Source organism: Pan paniscus, chromosome 10 (assembly GCF_029289425.2).
Source record: "Pan paniscus chromosome 10, NHGRI_mPanPan1-v2.0_pri, whole genome shotgun sequence".
Taxonomy (NCBI): Eukaryota; Metazoa; Chordata; class Mammalia; order Primates; family Hominidae; genus Pan; species Pan paniscus.
Window position 1 is genome coordinate 109,353,385 of NC_073259.2, and position 21,149 is coordinate 109,374,533.

The window sequence follows — 21,149 nt, forward strand, 5'->3', positions numbered from 1 at the left end:
GACTGGATGGTCCAGAATGGCCTCTGTCATGTGTCTGGCAGTTGGCTGTGGCTTGTTGATCTTGGTTCTTTTCATGGCCTCTTATTCCCCAATAAGCTAGACTAGGCTTCTTTTCATGGTGGCAGAATCTTTTCAATAAAGTGAAGGCAGAAGCTGTCAAGACCTCATAAAGTTTTGCTTTGGTCATCAGAGTCACTTTCATCGCATGTTATTAGTCAAAGCAAGTCAGGAGGCCAGGCCAGATTCAAAGGGTGAGGAAACAGGCTCCGTCTCTTGGTGAAAGGAGCTCCAGAATTACCTTGCAAAAGGATGTGACATGGTCTCTCACACATAGCTGACATGTGCCAGGTCTGTGCTAGGCTAGAAATGCATTCTGCATTTAAGTTTTAAACTGTGTGGCATATTTTCCTTCTGCCTTAAAGGACATGAAAATGCCTTAAAGGACATGAAAACAACAAAAAAATTTTTTTAAATATTTTTACTTTTGAAAAGTAGAGATAGGATCTCGTGTTGTTGCCTAGGCTAGTCTCAAACTCCTGGGCTCAAATGCTCTTCCTGCCTCAGCCTCCCACTGTTGGGATTACAGGCATGAGCCATTGTCCCCAGCCTAAAACAAAATTTAATGGGATTCTCTTTCTTTTCTGCCTTTTTTTTTTAATTTTTAGTTTTTAATATTTGTGGTTACATAGTATCTATTCTGCCTAACTATTGATTTTAAAGATTTCCAAAGAACAGTTTAAGGATTTTTTTTTGAGATTGTAGATTTGGCATGCTGTTTGCATGTGTGCTTATGTGTTTATTCTCTCTTTTTTCTCTCTGTCTATAAACACGTATTTGTATTTATTTTTATTTTTATTTCAACTTTGATTTTAGATACAGGGGGTCCCTGTGCAGGTTTGTTACATGGGAATATTGTGTGTTGCTGAGGTTTGGAGTATGGATCCTGTCACCCAGGTAGTGAGCATAGTACCCCACAGGTAGTTTTTTTTAACCCATCCCCACTTCCTCCACCCTCTAGTAATCCGCAGTGTTCATTGTTCTTATATTTATGTCTACGTGTACTCAATATTTAGCTCCCACTTATAAGTCAGAACATGCAGTTTTTGCTTTTCTGTTCCTATGTTAATTTGCTTAGTATTATGGACTCCAGCTGTATCCATGTTGCTGCAAAGGACACGATTTCATTCTTTTTTAAGGCATATAATATTCCATGGTGTATATGTACTATATTTTCTTTATCCAATCTACTGTTGATGGACACCTGGGGCAATTCAATGTCTTTGCTATTGTGGATAGTGTAGAGATGAACATACGAATGCATGTATCTTTTTGGTAGAATGATTGCTTTGGGGGGGTATGCATTTATTTATACATCTATATACACACATACATACATGTATACATACATGTCATACATGTATGATAATTTATTGGCTTTACCTTTCAAAGTACAAAGTAATTGATACCATGTTAACAAGTTAAGTAACATAGTGGTAAACTTACGAAAAGCCCATTATCTCACTCCTCCCACCCCTAATTCCCAAGGAAGCCAACACTGACAGTTCAGTATAGTTGTATTCTTCCATACTGTCCTCTCATGTTCGTATGTACAAACATTTATAGAGGGTTTTTTATTTTTGTTTTTTAAGGAAAATTGAATCCTGCCATACCCTCTCACTGCATAACTTTTATCATTTTGGGGGCATATCTTCAGTGTAGTTCTAGTTCAATAGAGATATAGCTCTTTTTAGTAGCCACATAATATACCTTAGTATATATAGACCATGGGCTATTCCAACCATTTTCCTATTGTCGGATATTTTAGCCTGTTTAATGTTTCCCCACACTGTAGTTAAGCTGAATAAACATCTTTTACTTATAGGCTTGCAAACTTTGTAAGAACTACCTGGGTCAAAGAGCATAACTATTTTGAATTTTAATAGGAATGCCATATTACTTCTTTATAAGGTTGTAGTAATTCATATTTCTAAAAGCAGAATGAAGGAACTGTAAAGAACCAACACCTTATTCTTTGCCTAAAATTATAAAAAAACACAGAAAATAATTTTCCCTTAGTGGACAATATATATAGGCTACAGAAAATTATTTGCTGAAACCAAATCAACAAAACAGTATTTTATAAGTGGCCTATTGATAACTTCTGATTGCTTTTTAGTGTGTTACTTAATGGCCTGTTTTAAAGAACTAAAAGGAGTTCTTAAACTCTTCAGTATCATTGTCTTAAGATATTAATATATCATTATTCTATTTACCTTGATCATTGCTTTCTTAGAGTTATTTGATTAATGGACTGCTTTAATCTTGACAGGAGGTTGAAACCTACTTTTTTGAGGGTCTGCTGAAATGGAGAGAATTAAACCTCACAGAACACTTCGGTATTTTCTATTTTGTTTCTATTTTATTCACCCATAGTTTGCACTTTATATGTTCCATACAGCTGAATAGTGGTGTGATAGAAAAGAACATATTTTTTTTCCCCCACTCAGGAAAATTTTACAAAGAAGTTATTGACAAATGCCAATCATTCAATCAGTTGGTGTATCATCAAAACGAGGTAGTTCAGAGTTTGAAGACTCACCTGCAAGTTAAGAACAGTTTTGCCTATCAACCCCTTTTGGAGTAAGTAGCATCTTGAGAGAAAGCTCACAACTATATTTGTCTGAATTTTAAGAAAGATTGTGTTTCAAAGCTACATATACCGCAGATCAGGTGCTCATAATTTAGAAACAAGAAGGATTTTCCTTTTCTGTTAGGAATGAGTGCATTACCATAAAGTGGAATCTTGGGATATAATTTCGCATTTGTTATATACTAAGATAATCTCATTTTTCTTTGACACTATAGGAACAGTTGGCTACAACTTGTGATGGAATGTAACTTCTTGCCTGATTTCTTTGCTGAGGTCTTAAGATTTAAAGAATTTTATAATTTTTCAGACTTGATTTAGAAGTATTTTTATTTAATTAATCCTATGATCATAGGCCACCTACTATCGTTAAGTAGATTTGTAGCCTTTTAAAAAAATCCACATGATCAGTTGCTTCTTTTTTTAATCCAGTTTGGTTGTACAGTTGGCACGAGATCTGCAGATGGATTTCTACCCACACTTTCCAGAGTTTTTTTTGACTATCACCTCGATCCTGGAGACTCAGGACACAGAGTTGTTAGAATGGGCTTTCACCTCGTTATCATATCTTTATAAGTACCTGTGGAGACTGATGGTGAAGGACATGTCCAGTATATACAGGTAACCCCTTTCTCTCTCTAGTATGTTTTTTAATTGCCTGCTTCTTTTTCCCTGGCTTCTTTATGACTCCAAACCACTTTGCCAGCTCAGTGCCTAATTGTTTCCATGTACAAAGTTGATTCTCCAGCCAAAGTGGTCCACAATCTAGTCTGCCAGTCTGAGTTGCCATGACCATCTCTCCTCTCCAGCTACTGGAAGTGTACCCACCCAAGAAGGCCTGACTCGGTCCCTACAGCCTCCACAAACAGGCACCTTTGCCAGAAGTATTAATAAAATTTTGTACTCTCTATCCTCTTGGCATTTTTTAACCACCTATGTCACACAACTTTTACCAGAATTGTTTGGTTATAATGTATTGCTGTCCTCTCTACACCTGGTATAAGGGAGGTTTAAGACAGGTTAAGAGCCCTGTTTTAAACACTGACATTTCCCCAGCCACTAATACTTACTAAGGTGAAAGAGACACTCAGTATTTGTGAGTAAATGTGGACAAGGAAAGAGAATGAATTTTGTAGTAACCTTTTGTTTAAAGTAAGCATAAATTGTCTTATTATCTGTTTAAGTCTGGGGTTTGGTGGGATTTTCCACTTGGTCTTCCGGTTGTTTTCATGTTCTATAATTGCCACGGGAGTGTTTAATATCAGTCATCAGCCCCTTACCCCACAGTAAATGGTGTATGCATGGTATGGGACAATAGACTTTGTTTTATGCCACCCCTTTCACTCAGCCCACCGTTCTCTTTTAGGAACTTTGAATGAAGAAAGAGAAAGAAATCTTTTTCCAGCTTTTACTAGTTCCCTATGAAGCTTTTGGTCAAATATGTTAGAAACCAATATTATTTCATTAAACAACCAACAAGGTCTTTGGGGAATAATTGATTTAGTTTTATGACTTCAGCTGTCATAAAAGCTGCCACTTGTATGTCTCCTAAGTCAGGCTCTTCAGTTCTAAATTTATTTGCTTTCGGTATGACAACTTCAGTAGCCTGGCTATTTTCACTTGTATTACTGAAACTGAACTCAACACTTTCCTGTTAAATCAACTCCTCTTATCTGTACATTCATTCAAGTGTTCAGTAAATAGGTATTGAGTGTCTGCAGTATGCCAGGCCCTGTTTGGTTGCCCATTTTCTGTCATTAATACTAACGTTCTTCCTGTCTCTGAGTTTTGGGATATCAGAGGCATCACTAACCCAGTTGTCTTCAGAGGTATCCAAATCCTCTTGATTCTGTCATTCATGCATTTGCTCAGTCAATATTTATTGGACACTGTCTGTATGTCAGGCACTTGAGATACAGTCACAGATAAAACAGATAAAAAACGCTCTTCTCACAAAGTTTACATTTTAGCAGGGGGAGAACGTCTTGGGCACATGCCCGGCAAGAAGTTTTAGGTGGCCGAGCAGTCTGTATAAGGGTGAGACTAGCTAAGTGATGTCAGAGAAGCAGTAGTAAGGCGCCAGATCATCCAGGGCCCTGTGGACCGCTGTAAGGTCTTCAGCTTCATTGTGGGCACTCCTGAAATGTCTACTGGGTTCATCCCTTGCCATTTTGCCTCTCCTTCCAGTCTCTTTCATGCCTGTTAGCCCAAGCTTGTATGACTTGAGCACCTTTCTGATTGAATTAGCAGACTCTTCTTTCCTCCTTTATTTTATCCTGTATATTGCTGCCAAATTAGTCTTTCTGAAAATAGTCATTTCTCATTCAGCCAACATTTATTAGTACCTGCTGTCAGCAAGGAACTATTAGGTACTGGGGTTATGAGAAAATTGGAGAGAGATATTCCATACCCTTCTATCATTAGGGAGACCAAATTTAACAATGTGATTATATATAAGTAATTATTTAGTTATAGATGCATGGCTGCTTGACCTTGAGCAAGTTGCTTATGCTTTCTGCCTCACTTTCATTATCTGTAGAATGGGGGGATTATAATAGTACCCATCCCATAGAGTTATTGTGCTGATTAAATGGAGTAACACAGAGTAAGTGCTTATACAGATGTAAGCTAGAGCTGTCTACCTGACCAACTTTATCCATAGCTGCCCTCCTCTACTGTATCATCTTTCCTCTTTTAGATGGACCAGCCTCCTTGTCATGACCATGATCATTTCCACCTGCCTCATCTTTGCTCTTGCTTTTATACCAATAATATGGACTGCAGTCCCCACCTAATTCTTCTTTCATTCAGAGCTCATTACAAATTTCAACTTTTCCTGGAGTCTTGTTTGTAAAACCAGTACCATCAGTCCTAGGACTCTTCATGTCTGTGGTCAAGTCTTCCTTTCAACATGTGGGTGTCTCCATAAATGAATGAGATTTTAAATTTGTTTGATACCTGCTGTGTATTCCTTGCATACCCAGCACATTGTTGCCCATATTGTTGACATGTAGTATGTATTTATTACAATTATATGATTAATGAAATATATCTTATTTTTTTCATGTATAGCATGTACAGCACACTCCTGGCTCATAAAAAGCTACATATAAGAAATTTTGCTGCTGAAAGTTTTACTTTTTTGATGAGAAAGGTTAGTCTGGTATTTTATCTGTTTGTTGCTAATCATCAAGAATCTGATGAATAGGCCAGGCGTGGTGGCTCATGCCTGTAATCCCAACACCTTGGGAGGCCGAGGCAGGTGTATTACCTGAGGTCAGGAATTGGAGACCAGCCTGACCAACATGGCAAAACCCTGTCTCTACTAAAAATGCAAAAATTAGCCGGGCATGGTGGCGTGCACTTGTATCCTCAGCTACTCGGGAGGCTGAGACGTGAGAATTGCTTGAGCCCAGGAGGTGGAAGTTGCAGTGAGCTGAGATCACACCACTGCACTCCAGCCTAGGCAACAGAGCAAGACTCCATATCACACACACACACACACATACACACACACACTAGTAATAATAATAATAATCTGATGAATAGAAGTAGATATCTTTTAAAAATGTGGTTATTATGGGCTAATTTTTTCTATGTATCTATATATATACTTAACAGAAGTCTGTTACTATTTTGAATTTATCTTACAGTAAGACTTATTTGTTGCTCACAAATTGATGTGATCTAATTTGGGTCACTATTGTATTGTTATTTAGGTTTGTGATAGCTTTCAGTGTGTATATATCAAAAATGCTCTCTAATTCAAGTCAGTAAATACATGAACTGTGACATTAACAAGAACTTTTCTAATAGTTTCCTGGAAGTAACTGGTAGCATGGTGTCATTTGTGTTTGTATAAAATATTCATAGTAAATTTTAGAGGGTTTTTGTAATAAAACAAAAACATTAATATTAAATTTTTTATTTCATAAAATACAAATATTTTACTGTATACAATACAAAATACAAATGTATTTACTTTAAAAGATAGAATGTTGACTTCTGTAGTTTTTTTTTGTAGTACATATCTTCCTGTAATACCAATGAATTCACTCTTTTGTGTGACATTCCAAGTGAGAACACACTATTAGAGTAGTTTGAAATCATTACAAATGTCTGTTCCTTTCACAATTTTTTCCTAAGTATATTTAAATAACAATATGTAGAATAGCAAATGAGAGTTCTTCATTTGGATATGTTTATGTTTGTGAATATAATTTTCCATTTCTACTTTATATTTTAGGTCTCTGATAAAAATGCACTTTTCAATTTAATGTTTCTTGATCTTGATAAACATCCAGAAAAAGTTGAAGGTGTTGGACAGTTGCTCTTTGAAATGTGCAAAGGAGTTAGAAATATGTTTCACTCCTGTACAGGCCAGGTACATAATGGGGAGGGGTGCTTAGAGTCTCTGTGGATGGATGAAACAGAAAGTAGAAAAGAATGAGGCAAATGATGTGGAGGGAAGACAGCCTAGAGTAGGTAGCACTAGATGAGGAGTGTTGGGTGTTCAGTAACAATGCTTACCCAATGTAGGCCTTGGACAGTGAGATGTTACTTACAGAGCCATTGATGTCTTCTTTATTTTGGATGCTAGGGGGTAAGATAAATTGATTAATGGGCAAGGGCAGGTGGGGAGGGAACAGTTGTAATGGTAAAATTCCCATCCTAGTTTAGAAGTTCCTTTTGGGACACGTTATTAACCATCAAAGTTGCCATATCCTTGACTATTCCAGACCTGATTTTTAAGGTAGCTAATGTAATCAGAGTGGTGACTCCCAGAGCAATACTTGAAAATAAGAGTTTATATATTAATGTTAATGACTTGTATTCCCACAGGCAGTGAAGCTAATTTTGCGAAAGCTAGGACCAGTCACTGAAACAGAAACTCAACTACCATGGATGTTAATTGGAGAAACACTCAAAAACATGGTCAAATCCACTGTATCCTACATCTCCAAGGAACATTTTGGTACATTTTTTGAATGTTTGCAAGTGAGTTCTAATCTTTAAGGATGGGTTTTTGATAAGGAGTCTAAGGATTTACTGTTTCTGCTCTCAGTTTTGCAAATCACTCCTAGAAGTTATATTTTATAATTGTTTTATTTATACTTCTATACACATATTAAAATTTTCCTTCCCTCTGCCCCCCTGTGCTATTTTTTATTTGATATGTTATCTTGAGATGCAGTAGAAGGCTCTGGAGCCAGACTGCCTATTTGAATCTTGACCCTTCCACTTACTGCTAGTGTAACCTGGGAAAATTATTTGAAATCTCGATTCCCCAGTCTCTTCAGATAATAAATGGGGGTAGTAATATTCTCTCCCTCAGGGTTGCTGTGAGGATGATGAGTGAATACTTGTAAAAAACTTAGAATGGGCCAGGCACAGTGGCTCACACCTGTACTCCCAGCACTTTGGGAGGCCGAGGTGGGTGGATCACCTGAGGTCGGGAGTTCGAGACCAGCCTGAACAACATGGAGAAATGCTGTCTCTACTAAAAATACAAAATGGCGCATGCCTGCAATCCCAGCTACTTGGGAGGGTGAGGCAGGAGAATCGCTTGAACCTGGGAGGCAGAGGTTGCGGTGAGCCAAGATTGCGCCATTGCACTCCAGCCTGGGCAATAAGAGTGAAACTCCATCTCAAAAAAAAAAAAAAAAAAAGACTTAGAACAATGCCCTCAGCCAATGTTAGCTGTTATCGTTAGTGAGTCCTCGTAAATGTATCTTTTTCTTCCAAAGCAAAAGAATGGGAAAAGTTGAACTGTCTCACAGTTTTTATTGTTGGATTAACAGTTGAGTTTGATACTTTATATTCTCTCTGTTAAATTCTTTGTTTGCAGGAATCGCTCTTGGATCTACATACAAAAGTAACAAAAACTAACTGTTGTCAAAGTTCTGAACAGATTAAAAGGTTGTTGGAAACATACCTTATACTTGTAAAACATGGAAGTGGGACAAAGATAACCACGCCTGCTGATGTCTGTAAGGTGAGTTCCCAACTTAATATGCTCGAGAGTCTGGTTTTTAAAAGCTGATTGCTGAGTATGCATTGTTTTTTCTTTTTGCAGGTGTTATCTCAAACACTGCAAGTAGCCAGTCTCTCCACATCTTGCTGGGAGACCCTCTTGGATGTAATTTCTGCTTTGATCCTGGGTGAAAATGTTTCCTTGCCGGAGACCCTCATCAAAGAAACCATAGAAAAAGTAATTTATTTCAACAAATATTAATTGAGCAGTTAATAATATGTTTAGCATTGAGTAACCTTCTGAGGAATACAAGTGAAGTGTGACAAAGGCTCTGCCCTCAAGGAATTTATAATCTTGTTAAGGAAATGGGAATTGCATGCAGTAATGTAAATAAGCAAAATAAAGTGTGATAAAAGCTTAATTTATATAGCAAATAAGCAAAATAAAGTGTGGCAAAACCTAAATCTATACATATTCTGCAATATATGTAAGCACATATTGCAGTAAGCAGTAGAGCTTACTGTGTGCTGGGTATGAGCTGGGTATTCCAGGGTAAACAGTGATGCCTGCAGGTTTTGATAGTTGTTGGAGAAATGGAGCCTGGAACCGAGTAGTTATAGTCTAGCGAATTTGTCTGTTGGAGATATATTGAATTATAACTATTAATTCTGCCTGGGGTTTAGGAACAGAGAAAGCTTTTCAAAGGACTTGTATTTGGGATAGTCCTTGAAGGCTGAAAAGCAGTCTGCCAGTCAGAAGCGGGGTTAAAAATACTAAGAGAGGGAACAGAAAGGACATGTGTTCATAAATGTTTGCAGTCTGAGCACATGGACACATGATATGACATGATATCAGCAAAGCTCTGGCTTGGCTTTGAAAAGTTAGGTTGGGTTTTATCCTGCATTAGTGGAGGACCCTGAAAGAATTCCAAGCAGGAATATGATTTGATGAGATTTGCATTTTAGTGAATTTGGAAGTGGGATTGAAAATAGAAAGGTTGGTTAAGTTCTTTCTAGCTTAATGGAGCACAGTAGTACACTTTGAGGGAAGATATACAATCATGCTGTTTGCCCTTTCATAATTCACTGTAGCTGGGCAAGAGTTGAGCAGCCTTTAGGCAGAGCCCTGTGTAATCAGCAGAAGCCCTTTGCATCTGTGGAAGCACCTTTGGAGAAGGCCGGGCAACTGGACGGAGCACTGAGTGAAGTGTGCCTGCCATTCCCTTCTATAGCTGCTTGCTGGGGGGATGGGGAAAATACTCTCTGTGTACTTACATTAATATTTTTTACCTTGGTCACAGATATTTGAGAGCAGATTTGAAAAACATTTAATTTTCAGTTTTTCTGAAGTCATGTTTGCCATGAAGCAGTTTGAGCAGGTAAGCAAGTTACCAAGTTCGGAGTATTTTTAAAAACAAATCTGTCAGGAAAAAACGATCAAATTTGAAATCCTGTTATTTCTGTTTGTTTTTTGAGAGGAACAGGATAAGTGCTTGATGTTTTAGTCAATATGTTTTTTAAAGAAATTATATTCAATTCTAGATTACTTGTTTTTTTTAATAATCCTTTAGGTAGTTACAGAGCCGTGTGGTAAGATTGAAAAAACAGTTTAAGAAACTTTTATGTGAATTTGAAGCATAGAAAATAGTTTGTGAAACAATTTGCACTGGCGGAAGTTTGCAAATTGATTTCATTGCTCCAAAATAAGGTAACTGAGTGAGGGAGAAAATGTTCTTATCTAATCCTGAATTTATTTTATTTTTTTCTCTTCCTTCTCATCAAACACTTGGCCCTCCTCCTAACTAGTAACCCTACAGTATATGTCATGGAAACATATCTCTGTATCTGTCCTCTCAATATTCTTCCTTTTAGCCTTTAATACTATATATTCTCATTTGCCTAAAAAGAACACTTTTGTACCTGTCCAAGATCTGTTTCTTTCTGCCCCAGGAAGACTCTTCATCTCGCTCTGTTTAACAACTGCATTTTTCCTTTCTCCCGTGTTTCCTTTGGTCTATTTATTTTTTTTAATCTTATTTTTATCCAAATACTGCTTACACGTCTGTAGTTTAGGAAGTCAAACCAGGTTAAACGGCAGTCATTTGTTTTCTGCTCCCATCTTATTAGCAGCCATCGGGTCTAATGATTTTTAGCTATTTTTTTTCTTTTCTTTCTTTTTTTTTTTTTAGAGACAGAGTCTCACTCTGTCGCCCAGGCTGGAGTGCAGTGGCACGATCTCGGCTCACTGCAACCTCTGCCTCCCAGGTTCATGCCATTCTCCTGCCTCAGCCTCCCAAGTAGCTGGGACTACAGGCACCCGCCACCACGCCTGGCTGATTTTTTGTATTTTTAGTGGAGAGGGGTTTCACCATGTTAGCCAGGATGGTCTCGATCTCCTGACCTTGTGATCCGCCTGCCTCGGCCAGCTATTTTTTTCTTATATTTACTTTATACTTTTAAATCATCTGAATATACTGCTTTACCTTGGTTTGCTAGTTTTGGTTCTCATGTGTAGACTTCCTCCTATGGCAGATGGACTTTAGTTCCTTTATACCTCTCATGCTCCCAATAGAATTATATTAGAAATTTTGGTTGAATCCATATTCACCACATACTTATATAAACAAGGAGTATTTTATGATTATATGACCTTTTTGTATACATTCTCGTTTTTCTTTCTTTTTTTTTTTTTTTGTCGAGACATAGTCTCACTCTGTCACCCAGGCTGGAGTGTAGTGGTGCCATCTCTGCTTACTGCAACCTCCACCCCCCGGGTTCAAGTGATTCTCCTGCTTCAGGCTCCTGAGTAGCTGGGATTACAGTCATGTGCCCCCACGCCTGGCTAATTTTTGTATGTTTAGTGGAGACGGGGTTTTACCATGTTGGCCAGGCTGGTCTCTTAACTCCTGACCTCAGGTGATCTGCCTGCCTCGGCCTCCCAAAGTGTTGGGATTACAGGCATGAGCCACCACACCTGGCCTCATTTTTCTTAGAGTTTATAATTGCCTCGTTCTTTAAAAACTGGAAATTGTTTTCTTTGAATGGCTGGCCAAAGAGTCTGTCTTCCAGCAGCTTTATAAATGTCCTTCACATGACAAAACTGTCAGATAATTTAGCAGCTCAATTGTTCTTTTTCTTCTTTCTTGGAGACATTTCTCCTGGAGCAAGTCCAGTCTAAATGCATTGCTTTCTCTGCCCAGTGCACAAATGTTGTACTGGGACTTCCTTTTGCTTCTCTCTTGTTTCCTGGGTTCCGTGTTTTCTTCTTCTTATAGTTTAGTCTCTAATTTTGGTGGAATTTATTTTTCATAATTTCCTGGGGGTAGGGAGGGTTCATGGAGATAAAATATTGAGATGTAATACATCTGAAAATGTCTTTATTCTCTCCTCACACTGCATTATTAGTAGACAGGCTATAGAATTCTAGATTCTAAGTCATCCTTCCTCAGAGTTTTTAAGACATGGCTGCACAGTCTTTAGTTTCCATTGTTCCTATGTAGAGGTCTAATGCCATTGTGATTCTTGATCCTTTGTTTTTGGTCTAGTTTTTTGAATTGTTAGCATCTTCTCTTTATTATATCTGTTAATAAGTGTGATTTTTTTTTCTTAACTTTAGCTTTTTCTACCAAGCTTTCTGTCATATATTGTGAATTGCTTCTTAATTGATGATGCTGTAGTCAAAGATGAAGCTCTGGCCATTCTGGCCAAGCTCATTCTGAACAAAGCAGCACCTCCCACTGCTGGCTCGATGGCAATTGAAAAGTACCCTCTGGTTTTCTCACCGCAGATGGTGGGGTGAGTTCTAACTTTTTATTCCTGTAATGATGGTAAGTTTACCCATTTAAATATAATGTATCAAGAATACTGTAAAAAAATGATCTATATGTAACGGGAAAGATGTGCATGATAAGTTGTGTGAAAAAAGCAAGTTGTAGAGCTACACACATAGTACGTATAGTATGATCTTATTTTGCAAGGTAAAGCAAAAAGTGTGTATGAACATAGAAAAACATGTGGAAGGATACACAAACTTGTTAACTTTGTTTAATCAGAAGGATGGTAAGGGAAAGACAGAGGTGACTTAATTTTTTAACCATTTATTTTAAAGTTATTGTAGATTCATGTGCAGTTGCAAGAAATAGTACAGAGAGGTTTCCTATACTCTTCACTCAGATTACTCCATTGGTACATCTTGCATGAGCATACTGCGATATCACAACTGTAGAATTGACATTGGTGCAATCCATCAATCTTATCAGATATCATCAGTTGTATGTGCACTCATCTGAGTGTGTATACTTATATAGATATATAGTCGTATGTAGTTTTATCATGTGTTGATTTGTAACCACCACCAGAGTGAATATCTGGAACTGTTCCCTCACCACGAGGATTCCTCATGCTACCTTTAATAACCACACTCCTGGCCAGGCGTGGTGGCTCACGCCTGTAATCCCAGCACTTTGGGAGGCCGAGGAGGGCAGATCACGAGGTCAGGAGATCAAGACCATCCTGGCTAACACGGTGAAACCCTGTCTCTATTAAAAATACAAAAAATTAGCCAGGCGTGGTGGCGGACGCCTGTAGTCCTAGCTACTCGGGAGGCTGAGGCAGGAGAATGGCGTGAACCCGGGAGATGGAGCTTGCAGTGAGCCGAGATCGTGCCACTGCCCTCCAGCCTGCACGACAGAGCGAGACTTCATCTCAAAAAAAAAAATAAAAAGAAAAATACAAAAAATTAGGTGGGTGTGGTGGCGGGCACCTGTAGTCCTAGGTACTGAGGAGGCTGAGGCAGGAGAATGGCGTGAACCCAGGAGGTAGAGGTTGCAGTGAGCCGAGATCACGCCACTGCACTCCAGCCTGGGCGACAGAGCAAGACTCTATCTCAAAAAAATAAAATAAAATAAAATAAAAATAAAAATTATATACCTTTGTATTGTTTCAGTTGTGAAGTGTCATGGATTACTTTCTTAATTTCATTCAAAATGACACATTCTTTAGAAGTTAAAAACAGCTTATTTACATACATGAGAAGATTCATTGTATCATTTCTCAAATAGTTAAGTGGGTATGCTTCTAGAAATTGTAGCTTAGGAAACCAGTTCCCTTGTCATTCCTTTGTTTTTATACTTAATCTTCTTATTTCTCTTGGAGTAGTTAGACCTGTTGTTGTGTTTTTGGTTTGCTTTGAGGCGGAATTGATGGGCATTCCTTGAGTTTGTGCTGAATACTCGACTTTGAAACATCCATGGAGGTGGGAGTTACTGCCCCACAGTCACAGAGCAGAGCTAGCTTTTGAGTTTGATCAGCTTGAGATTCTGGAGGAACCTATTTTCTTTTTAAAATGTTTTATTTATTATTATTATTATTTTGAGAGCAGGTCTTGCTCTGTCGCCCAGGCCGGAGTGCAGTGGCAAAATCACGGCTCACTGCAGCCTCGATCTCCAGGGCCTAAGCTATCTTCTCACTTGAGCCTCCCAGGTAGCTGGAACCATAGGCACGCACCACCATGCCCAGCTAATTTTTTAATTTTTGTAGAGACGAGGTCTCGCTATGTTGCCCAGGCTGGTCTCAAACTCCTGGACTCAAGTGATCTTCCTACCTTGGCCTCTCAAAGTGTTGGGGTTACAGGTTGAGCCACTGTGTTTAGCAAACTCATCTTAACACCTACTTATATCTTCTGTATACCTTACAAATTGCTTCTCTATTAAAATATGCCAACAGAATCTTGTTGGTTTTTAAATGTATTGAATTCTGATTCCTGAGGAATGGGTAGTGAGTAACTCCAATAGAATTATTCCTTTGAAACTTTTCCCTTGATTTGTCAACACCCAAGCCCATCTCCAACAGGCAGATTCCTTGCACATGCCAAAACTGGGTTCTGTGCAGGGATAGTGAAGCTGCTTTGTTGTTTGGCTTCCATGAGGTGAAGCTAAGGGACTGACTGAGACTGGGCGTCAGACCTTCTTACCCCATCATCTCAGCCATCTCAGATCCTCCCAGGAGGGTGACGTGTTAAATAAATAAATTTCGATGTGCTAACTCATGGCAAGTTCTTCCACTTCTGTGTTTCTTTCTCTGCAAAAACACCCCTCTGCCACCCCCAACGGAGATATGGTATGTGTGAATGGTCACCTTTGTTTTGATTCCTTCTATGAAGATTTTAAAATCATAGTTTGAATATTACTAGTAACACTCTATCTACCCATCTCACCAGTTTGCTGTGAGAAAAAATAAAGATAATAAATGTGAAAAGACTCTTTAGGAGATAAACTTACTGTCATTTGACAACTACTTACAGTATCAGGCACTGGATACTGGGGTGCAACAAAGAATAAGAAAAAAGTTCCTTCTTTTGGGGAAAGGAATGTGGTGAGGCGGGTAAGCAAATAAGCGAGATGATTTCAGATCGTGATCGTGGTAAAAGAAGACAAAGCAGTGTTGAGAGGGAGACTGAATGGAGAGGGGTCACTTTCCAGAGAGGGAACGTTTGGTCCAATTTTAAGCTGGGAAGGATCCAGCCTTGCAAAGATCTCAGTGAGAGACTCTCCAGACAGAAGGAAAAGTTAACTGCAGAGACTCTGGGACAGGAATAAGCTCAGCATGTTTGAAGTACAGAAAGAAAACCTCTGTGGGTAAAGAGTAAGGAGGAGATTGGGATGAGAGGAGATGGAGGTGGGCGAGGGTCAAATCACAGAGGGCCTTACAGGATGACTTAAGGAGTATGGACTTCATTGGTGGAGCCATTGGCAGGTCTAGAAAACGGGAATGACGTGGCAACTAATGACTCATTTTTGTTTTTTAAAGCATCTTAGTATTTTGTAAGATTTTTGCAGATTGTTGAGTCATGATTATTACTAAAAAGACTATATATATCAAGATGTGGTGACTTTAAGGAATTGATAATTAAATTAACTTAATTATCTATCATGATTTCCAAACACTAAACATCCTGGTAAGTATGAAACAAAAGAGAATGTAGCTTTTTGGAGAATTTTTTTTCTTTGTTTTTGGTTTTTTTTTTTCCTTCCTTCCCCTACCTGACCATTTTTTGGTGAATTTTAATGATAAAAAGGGTGCAAGAGTAAAAACCTGATATTCCACTTCTATTGCATAACAAGCTAACCAAACTGGAGTTGGAGGATAAATTGTAAAACAGATCATTTAACTTAAGATTTCTGTGATTTTTCTTTTGATTAGATTTTTGTCTTTCAAATAGGACCGAGGTGTAGTACACTGGCAAAAATAAAAAGAGGCTAACAAGAATAGTTAGCCTCTATCTAATCTGTGACCAGAGTCACAGATATTCAAAACAGAACGTCATGTCAGAAAATGTCATTGAGCAACTGTGTATCTGATCAAAGCAGCAGGAGAAAATTACTTATATGTCATAATCATTTTAGTGGTATTCGTCAACTTCATCACAGTAACTTTGCAACATCATTCCACATTTGTGGAAAGTAGTAAAATTCATGTCAAAAAGGAAAGGGAGAATGGAGGAAGTCAGTTCACTCCAGTGAATTGCCAATCAAAAACATGCCCAGGAGCACAAAATTGAGAAATCATACTTAAAACTAGAAGAAACTTGGTTTAAGTTATAAAGCAAATTAAAATAGAAGTGAAAGGAAGTAGAGCCAGTGGAGTTGAAAAAGCTTCTCACTGAAAACTCAGTAAATGACTCACATTTGTTTAGCTCAACCACCACCACCAATTCCTTCCCTCTAATGCTCCACAATGGTAAGAATCCAATTTTGTTTCAGACTTCAGAGGGCAAGAGCGATTACATTCTCTGTTATTTTAAACATTTTTTTTAATCCTTCAGATCCTATATAAAGCAGAAGAAGACTAGATCCAAGGGAAGAAATGAACAGTTTCCAGTATTGGACCATCTTTTATCTATAATTAAGTTACCCTCAAATAAAGATACTACTTACCTTTCACAATCTTGGGCAGCCCTCGTGGTGTTACCTCATATTAGGTAAGAAAATAAACTATGTTTAATTTTGAAAGAGATAACATGCTGATTAAAATATGTTAGCCATTCCTTGCTGTTCTCTGAAACAAACCATTGAATGCCAGTTTGAACTTTTCCCTTTTTCTCCCCCTTGGACAGACCTCTTGAGAAAGAGAAGGTGATACCACTCCTCACCGGCTTCATAGAGGCACTCTTCATGACTGTTGACAAAGGAAGCTTTGGGAAAGGTCAGTTACAATCATCATTTGTTCTCTTCTTTTCTGGCACACTCAAAGTAATTGTAAACACATGAGCTATTAGAGAATAATACTTACATTGTGTTCTGGCATAACCCCCTGGATGATAAATCTGGAAGAAATGAAGATATGATGGGCATGTCTCACTTGTACCACATAATGTGGTGACTGGGTCACGGTGGCTTGAGCATAAGGAAGGGGACATATCAAAAGGATGCCATGGCTTAGAAGGCCATTTGTTTTTGAGCCCCATACCAGGTCCTCTTTTTCATCTCCCACATACATCTGACTCCTAGTATACACCTTATGCTCCAAGCAAATCCATTTGCTTACGCTGAGAAAGACACATTCTTTTGCAACTTTTACAACTGTATGGCTGCCTTTGCCCATGTGTTTTCTCTGCATGGAGACCCTTCTAGGTCTTTGTCATTCAGTGAACTCTTGCTTATCTTTCAAAACTCAGCTCAGGCACAACACCTCTAGGAAGGCCTTTATGACTCTTTAGGCAGAATTAGACTGCCCTGCCCAAAACACCATTTCCTATTAGATATTTATATGTCTCCCCCGCTAGCCTGCAAATGGCAATTCAAAAGCAGTTATTTAATATTTTGTTTTATTCTAATGCAAAATTTTTTAAAAATCACGTGTATATAGTGGTCATTCATTCACTTAAATATTAATGTGCTACATTCTGTGTTAGATACTAAGCAGACATATTAGAGAATAAAGTGGACTCGCCGCATGTCAAGTGCTCTGTAGCCATATGTGACTGGTGGCTGCTGTACTGGATTGTGGCGACATATTAGGACAAGTATTTTTACCATTGTAGAAAATTCTGTTATACAGCACTGATCTAGAGCCTAGAGCAGGGACTGGTAAAATCTTTTTGTAAAGGACCAGACAGTAAATGTTTTAGGTCTTATGGGCCACATTCAGTCTTTGTGGCATATATATGTATATATACACACATACATGTATATATTTTTTTAAACAACCCCTTCAAAATGTAAAAAACATTTTTAGCTTGCAGTCCATATAGAAACAGGCTGCTTACCAGATCTGACTTGCAGACCATATAGTTTGCTGACCTCTGGGCCAGAGACTAAATGAGTGTTTAATTAATATCATTAATTATGTTGGATATCATGGCTTAGGCCTGTAATCCCAGCACTTTGGGAGGCTGAGGCGGGAGGATCACTTGAGGCCAGGAGTTCAAGACCAGCCTGGGAAACATAGTGAGACCCCCCCCGCCGCCGACTCTCTATTTAAAAAAATAAGCCTGGGTGTGGTGGCTCATGCCGGTAATCCCAGCACTTTGCGAGGCTGAAGTGAGTGGATCACCTGAGGTCAGGAGTTTGAGACCAGCCTGGCCAACACGGGGAAACCCCATCTCTACTAAAAATACAAAAATTAGCTGGGTATGATAGCACATGCCTGTAATCCCAGCTACTGGGGAGGCTGAGGCAGGAGAATCACTTGAACCTGGGAAGTGGAGGTTGCAGTGAGCCGAGATCACACCACCGCACTCCAGCCTGAGCGACGGAGCAAGATTCTGTCTCAAAATAAATAAATAAATAAATAATATCATTAATTGAATGTATTATGGGTAGTAGCCATTGAACATGTGACTTCTTATAAACTTGAAAAATAAAATCAACAAGTTTTATACCAAGATAATTTCTTAGCTATTGATAAATCCAAGCCTGCACTCCTCAAAAGTACTAGTTTTGATAACATCAGTGAGTGGGACCATTATACTTGGTACTCATTTTGGTTAATGGAACATACACATTTTTATTCTCTACTTCTGAGTATTTATTTATTTATTTATTTTGAGACTGTCTTGCTCTGTCACCCAGGCTGGAGGGCAGTGGCACGATCATGGCTTACTGCAGCCTTGATCTCCCAGGCTGAAGCAATCCTCCCATCTCAGCCTCCTGAGTAGCTGGGACTACAGGTGTGAACCACCATGCCCAGCTAATTTTTAATCTTTTATAGAGATGAAGTCTCACTGTGTGGCCCAGGCTAGGTGTTGAACTCCTGGCCTCAAGTGGTCCTCCCACCTCAGCACCCCCAAAGTGCTGGGATTACAGGTATGAGCCACCATGCCCAGCCTGTATTTTTCTTAAGAAAGGTAAAATATAGGACTTGGAAACTTCTCTTTTCTGTTTCTTTCTGCTATATTCGGATGTTTGACAGACAATTCTTTGGAAGGCATAAATTCACTTTAAGAACTTCCCATAAGTAGCAAGTATTCAATACATAAGGTGTTTGATAGTTAATAATGTCAAAGAAATAAGTAATGTGGTTTCTTCTGTTTTTCTGCCCTTAGGAAACTTATTTGTTCTTTGTCAAGCTGTAAATACTCTACTAAGTTTGGAAGAATCTTCTGAACTTCTTCAATTGGTTCCTGTGGAACGTGTGAAGAATTTAGTATTGTAAGTAAACATCTTCCAGTTGGCTTAGTAATGAATAAAATATAAAAGCCTCTGTTGTTGTGAAATCTTGGACACAAAGAAAATCCCTTTGATCTATTTTATACCTGAGTTGTATTCACATAGTGAAATTTAATATTGATTTAGATCCTCCAGTTAAAATAAGTACATTTGACACAGTCTTTAAATACAGATTCATCTTTGTAAAGGGTGTTTTATTGCGTATGTAGATTAATGTCGTAAAGTTTGAAGGGTTTGTAATGCTGATCATTCCCAACTGTAACGTGGCATGGTGTTGACCTTTTATAACTTCTTTAGTGGTTCCAACATGCACATTCCCACTCTTGTTCGGCCTCAACTTGAGGTGATCAGCATTTCAGAAAACTTCCCTGTGGTCTTTTTACTACACACTGAAACAATCCAGTTTCTTTTTTTTTGTTGGTTTGGTTTCTCTGTTTGCTTTTTAAGTGTAGTTTAGCCAGCCTTTGATTTTGATAGCAGCACAGAGCCATTTGAGAGGAGCCAACAATATATCTTTTCTAAAGGTCAAGCCTTGCTGCTTTTTCCTGAAGTCTACTCCATTTTATTTCCAAGTGTTTTAAAGATTTATTCATTCACTTTGTTCAGTAGGTAATCATTTGCTTTTCTCACATGCCAAGCCCTGTTCCAGGCACTGTGAAACATAGTGAATAAAACAGACAAAATTCCCTGCCTTCTTGTAGCTAATGCTCTAGCCAGAAGAGGCACTAAACAGAATTAAAAGTAAACTATATAGCGTGTTAGGAGGTGCTAAGTGCTGTGAAGAAAAACAAAGCAGGGTCAGGAGATAGGGAGAGTCCAGAGGTGAGGGGAGCGGTAGCAGTTTTAAATCAAGGTGAACTTACTGAGGAGGAGACACTTAAGCAGAAGGCGGAAAGCAGTGAGGGATGTAAGCCATGAGGATACCTGCGGTCTGGGCTGCTCCCTGGGTTCCAGACCTAGAGGCGACATGAATGCCAACGCTCTGTGGGGGTGGTGGGTGCCTGGCTCGAACAGCAAGGAGAGGTCATCTTGGCTGAGCAGAGCATGAGAGTGGGCGGTAGGAGAAGAGGACAGAGAGGTGGAGGCAGTAGACCTCCTTAGGTCACCGTAGGGCCTTGGCTTTTACTCTGAATGAAAGGGGAGGCCATGGGAGGATTTTTGGCAGTGGAATGACTTTGACCTAAACAGAATCACTCCGGCTGCTGTGTTGAGACTGTAGGGGAATACTATAATAATCTGGAATCTCTTTGCCTTTCCAAATCTGGGTGAAGTTGGCATTTCTCCATGGTTAATTGCATTGGTTTAAATTAACTTCCTGTAGAGAGGATTAGTTCTTTGACATCACCACATTTACCATATTACATAGTCTCCCTTTTAAAATAATTCTGTTTAAACTTCTCATACTTTCACCCTTGGTATAAACAATTGAAGGTGGCTGTAGAAGTTGAAACAAAAGACACACATAGCGCAGAATGGGGTTCATGTTCCCCTTGGGGAAGGCCAGCTTGCCTCCCAGCCAGGTGGCTCTAAGCCTTGGAGACACAGAGTTGTCCAACAGGAGTGGCTCTGGTTTTGAGGGCAGGGGCATAAACTTGCAGAGTAGACGCAGGATTCTGTTCTCTTTGCTATGCTAGTAGACTGATGAGCACCTAGGTTTCACAGCCAAGATTGCCTGGTTTTGACTCTTGAATCCACCACTTACTAGCTGTAGCCTTGGGTGACTTAGTTAACCTCAACTTGATTATCTCTCAAAAAGGGGTAGTGAAGAAAAAAAGGAAGGAATAGAAATCTCACCTTGTAGAGATTAAGTTGTACAATGCATGCAATAATAGTAATAAACAATTGCATTGATTGTGTCACAA

General features: G+C 38.8%; 1 protein-coding gene across 1 annotated transcript in view; it reads left to right on the forward strand.

The window, feature by feature from the left end:
* The window catches only part of UTP20 (UTP20 small subunit processome component), a 107,821-nt gene that overhangs the window by 3,144 nt on the left and 83,528 nt on the right, over positions 1–21,149 (forward strand). The window contains exons 3-15 of the mRNA XM_003832597.4: positions 2,330–2,396; positions 2,508–2,640; positions 3,080–3,268; positions 5,720–5,801; positions 6,894–7,031; positions 7,490–7,645; positions 8,496–8,642; positions 8,724–8,858; positions 9,922–9,999; positions 12,237–12,415; positions 16,443–16,598; positions 16,734–16,822; positions 19,164–19,269. Coding sequence (XP_003832645.3) covers positions 2,330–2,396; positions 2,508–2,640; positions 3,080–3,268; positions 5,720–5,801; positions 6,894–7,031; positions 7,490–7,645; positions 8,496–8,642; positions 8,724–8,858; positions 9,922–9,999; positions 12,237–12,415; positions 16,443–16,598; positions 16,734–16,822; positions 19,164–19,269 — 1,655 coding nt within the window. The remainder of the gene's footprint in view (positions 1–2,329; positions 2,397–2,507; positions 2,641–3,079; positions 3,269–5,719; positions 5,802–6,893; positions 7,032–7,489; positions 7,646–8,495; positions 8,643–8,723; positions 8,859–9,921; positions 10,000–12,236; positions 12,416–16,442; positions 16,599–16,733; positions 16,823–19,163; positions 19,270–21,149) is intronic.